The 4,400-nt window shown below is 31.0% G+C and overlaps 1 protein-coding gene and 2 non-coding genes across 3 annotated transcripts; all 3 read right to left on the reverse strand.

Annotated features, from left to right (window-relative positions):
• Positions 1-370: 370 nt before the first annotated feature.
• Positions 371-3,464, reverse strand: LOC101508977 (rRNA 2'-O-methyltransferase fibrillarin 2-like). Its single transcript, XM_004497157.4, has 7 exons — positions 3,308-3,464; positions 2,707-3,020; positions 2,362-2,457; positions 2,193-2,270; positions 1,935-2,111; positions 933-1,001; positions 371-771 (listed from the first exon to the last, which is right to left on the reverse strand). Exons 1-7 carry the CDS (start codon positions 3,321-3,323, stop codon positions 595-597), a joined length of 927 nt encoding a protein of 308 aa, XP_004497214.1. The 5' UTR covers positions 3,324-3,464; the 3' UTR covers positions 371-594.
• LOC113786424 (small nucleolar RNA snoR60) lies at positions 1,505-1,575 on the reverse strand. Its single transcript, XR_003472708.1, has one exon. It is a non-coding gene; the product is annotated as a small nucleolar RNA snoR60 (small nucleolar RNA).
• Positions 1,713-1,783, reverse strand: LOC113786423 (small nucleolar RNA snoR60). Its single transcript, XR_003472707.1, has one exon. It is a non-coding gene; the product is annotated as a small nucleolar RNA snoR60 (small nucleolar RNA).
• Positions 3,465-4,400: the final 936 nt, after the last annotated feature.

Here is a 4,400-nt window from a genome sequence, read left to right on the forward strand (position 1 = left end):
ATGCTTTGGGTTTAATCACTTCTTATTCAGCTTAAAAAGAAGGAAGGTTTACATTCCCATTCCCCATATACACTTTTCAAAATTCCACCACAAGCAATACTAACTTTTTCTCTCATGATTTTAAAACCTTGTGTTTTTTTTTCAATTTTTACTACATTCATTATTTTAATTAAAAGATTTACATTTCTTTTTAATACCTAACATTTCTTTTTAATCAAGAGACCAAGCTAAGCCCAAACCAAACTTGCATGAGACCAAGCTAAGCCCAAACCAAACTTGCATGGTAGACAGCAAAATAATTGGAAAGCTATGACCGACTAATTACTAATTTCATTTAATCAAGATCTGTTGAAATTCTGTGCAAATAACGTCAAAATCAAACTAGATGATTACTAATATTGGAAAGTATCAACCACATAGATTATAGTTAATAATCAACACATTATCAGGAAAAATAGCTTCTAGCTAATAAATACGAGTTTATATTCTTCAAAACAAAATTCAAAACAATAAAACCCTAAATTGCATGTTATCAAAAATATCTGATTTGCTAAAGTAACATAACAATACATGTGTTCCTCAAACAAAAGCAGGTTACTCGGCATCTTTCTTCTTCTTTGGCATTCTGTAACCACCAACAACACAAGCATGGTCCCTCTCAAATGGTTCAAGAGTCACTTGCTCAAATGGCTTAAATTGATCTGCCTTCAACTTGTTAACTTCACTTTGGAACACCGCCTCAGCAGGGACTGTGGAATCAATACAATTGGCCTATACAATACACAATAAATTGAGTAAGTTATAGATAAACAAAAAAAATCATTGTTTCAAATAGGATTCTCACAAATTTAAAAGTGATTTCAATGTCTCCAACAAAAGACATTTACATTCATGAAACCAATCAAATACAACAAATAAACTTCAGAACAAACCTTGATAGAAATAACAAAATGTCCTCCAGCTTTGAGAAAATATGAAGCATTCAAACCTAAAATTCTAGCCTGCAATAGTCACCAAAATATTATAAAAAAACGGACACTTAAAATATGTAGAGTTTCTTTCCACAACTATTAGGTTTGCTGTGTATTGATAAAAAATAATTCAATTGAGATTCATTTATAAAAAACAAACATCAAACATAAGAAATTAAAAAACAGATTGTAAACATAACATAAAAACAGTTTGTACTCATACCAAAACAGTTCTACAGACTACATGGTGTGTCAAAAAATAACATGGTGTTTCAGTCCAACACTATTCTTTAAACAGTATATTCAGTACACTTTAAAAAAACAAATTCATTGAAAATAAACAAACAACAAAAATTTGCAAATAAAAAATCTGAAGGAAGCAATCATAATTAACAACTGAAAATTTTGAAGGAAAACAAAATATCATAAAAATCAGGGTTGTGCTTAGACAAGTCATCATTGCACAAGCACCATTGTTTAATGAAATTAAAAGTAAAACAAAATAGTTATAGAAATATAACAATATATTGATGTGCATCAGTTTCTCGGGTCTACATCATCCAAGAGGTCTTGAAGGGGAATCCGAGTAACTCATCATTTACACTGATATTGTAATCAAAATATTTTATACTTTGAAAGTAAAATTAATAAACAAAACAGGATTATAAAAATCTAATATTGGAGAAAAAAACAAAACAAAGAAACGGAACTCTAAAAGTAAGTATTCAAGGATTATAAATGTGCTTCAGTATCTCGGGTCTACATCATCCAAAAAGTCTTGAAGGGGAATCCGAGTAACTCATCATATGCACTGTAGTATCCGATATCATTTATACTTTCACCCAACTTAACAAAGTAAGCTTTTAAGAAATCTAAAAATATTGAAAATATTAAGAAAAACAAAGCAACTTTAAGCAAATGTTTCGAATATGTTCTTAAGATAAGTTGATTCCGAAATCATACCTGATCAGGCTGTGCAACGTCAGAAAATATCACATCAACCATGCCAACTAACATTCTGTACTTGGCTGGATGTCTAGCATCTTCAATAATAGGTATGACATTAGTGCGCTTCTTTGCCATATTAACTAAGTCACGACCACTTCGATGGGAGAACTCTACTGCATAGACAACTCCAGTCTGCATAACAGATCATAATATTTTAATCAGATTCAGACACAGCATGGGTTCAAAATAATCAAATATGAAATTAATACTTACGGGTCCAACAATATCAGACACGTGAGAGACAGTTGTTCCTGAAGCAGCTCCTAGGTAAAGGACTTTAGCACCAGGTTTCTTTATAACACAAAAATAAATGTCAACACAATATAATTGGAAGACAATTTCAGTATAGTTGCATATGTAACATAAAAATGAAGAATCTTACAATCCATATATTGTCAACACCACCAAGAACAGCAGCAGCCAACTTGGAGCGGAAAGGGTTCCAAATTCTGTACTCAGTCTTAGTACTGTCCTCATTCTGTAATATGTATGTAACAAAATTGTCAGGGTATGCATATGAGACAACTAAGTTTGTACTCAACAAAAAATAGTGAAACCTAATTCCAAATTTAACACATAGAGAAAAATAATATGTAAGATTTGACCAGAGGTATGAACAACAATAGTTGCTTACAACATAATAAGCAAACAAAACAGCACAAAAAACAGCACAAAAATATATAAATTAATTGAAAAAACAAACTGGTGCAGATGTGAAAGACATTACCTGAACGGAGACCCTCTTTTCATTGTAAACAGCCTCACCAGGAACAAGATTCCGAGTAACAAGAGCATCTTCTTTACCCTTGGCAATGAAAATACCGTCGTGTCTATGAGGCTCAACAAGAACCTTACTTCCTCCCTTCATTCCACCTCTACCGCCACCACGGCCTCCTCCGCGACCTCCTCCGCGTGCTCCACCTCTACCGCCACCACGAGCCTTAAAAGGGGTACCTCTATCACCTCCTCTTCCTCCACCACCGCCTCTTCCTCTACCTCTGTCACCCCTTCCCCTGAATCCTCCACTGGAACCACCACGACCTGCAGAAATTTCAAAACATCAATATAAACGCAAAGCAAAATAGATCGCTACATGTTGCTACCAATAAACCAAAACGCTTCAAAAAATACATAGCTCATAAAAAATAAAAACAAGCATCGTGGATGAACTCAAACTTCAAAATTTCAATGGAAAAAACCGAACATATAAGAAATCTATATGATAAAATAAATAAAAAAGGGTATTCTTTTAATCGAAACTGTTGAAGAATGAAGAACTGAATATGGAAGATTGAAACGGAAAAAGGATGGGTAATGAGTTGTGTTACCTCTAGGGGGAGCCATATTGGAGAGAATGGAGAGATTGCAAAGAGAGTGTTGTGAACGGCGACGAAGGGTTTATCAAAAGTGAAGTGTGAAAGTTGTGAGCAGAATAGAGGGTTTTATAGCTGAAAATTAGGGTTTAGTGAATTGAAATGTGAAATAGTGACGAGTGGTTGCGTACGCCGAATTTTTTTATTTTTTTATTGTTTAACAACCCGGTAAATTCTCTTCTAATTCTTAGTTTAAATATCATTAAATTTTTAATTGAAATTTTACTTTTTTTTATATTAATTGAATGTTATTTTGTTAATTTATATATATATATATTGATAATTTATATATATATATATATATATTGATAATTTATATATATATATATATTGATAATTTATATATATATATATTGTTAATTGAAAAAAAATTAAAATATTATTTTAAAAAAATCGTTTTTATAAACTCATATTTTTTTAAGAAAATTGTAATTTACAAGTATTACTTTTAACTGAAAATAAAAAGAGATATTTTGATATATTTTAAAAATAGAGTAATTTCATAAAATAAAAAGTAAATATAGGTTATTGGGAGAGAAAAAACCAACTTCTCAAAGAAAATTCACTTATTATCATCATTGTCATTCCATAATAATACATTTGTTCCCTCTAAAAGTGATATCCACAAAAACCTAACATTCTCAAGACATATTTCTCAAATTTTCAAGAGAGGCATAACATAACTACATCAATTAACTCTTGTAGCTCATTGCCAACTCATAGACTCACTTCCTTCCTACATCTTCCTCTCCCATTCCCCCTCACAAAACTCTAACCATAGTCTTTTAATATCCATATTATCAAATGATATTTTGAAACACGTAATTTAATTAATTTGGTATCTACTCTATGGTATCCAAAATTTTCAAGTTAGTATGTTATCAATCATTTAGGTATGTCTTTTTAATTAATAAGATATTATTAGGCGTTTCTCCTATTTTATTATCAAAAGTTAGTCGATTAGTTCATTTTGATTTGATCGATTATCTTTTTCAACAAAAAAAAATCAATTAGGATTTATTCTAAATCTTATGTATAATCTCTTAAA

Source organism: Cicer arietinum, chromosome 4 (assembly GCF_000331145.2).
Source record: "Cicer arietinum cultivar CDC Frontier isolate Library 1 chromosome 4, Cicar.CDCFrontier_v2.0, whole genome shotgun sequence".
Classification (NCBI taxonomy): domain Eukaryota; kingdom Viridiplantae; phylum Streptophyta; class Magnoliopsida; order Fabales; family Fabaceae; genus Cicer; species Cicer arietinum.

Coding starts and splice junctions, on each gene's coding strand:
- LOC101508977 (XM_004497157.4), bottom strand. Junction 2,271..2,361: donor GTGTTGACAATATATGGATT/GTAAGATTCTTC, acceptor TGTGTTATAAAG/AAACCTGGTGCTAAAGTCCT. Junction 772..932: donor ATTTTGTTATTTCTATCAAG/GTTTGTTCTGAA, acceptor TGTATTGTATAG/GCCAATTGTATTGATTCCAC.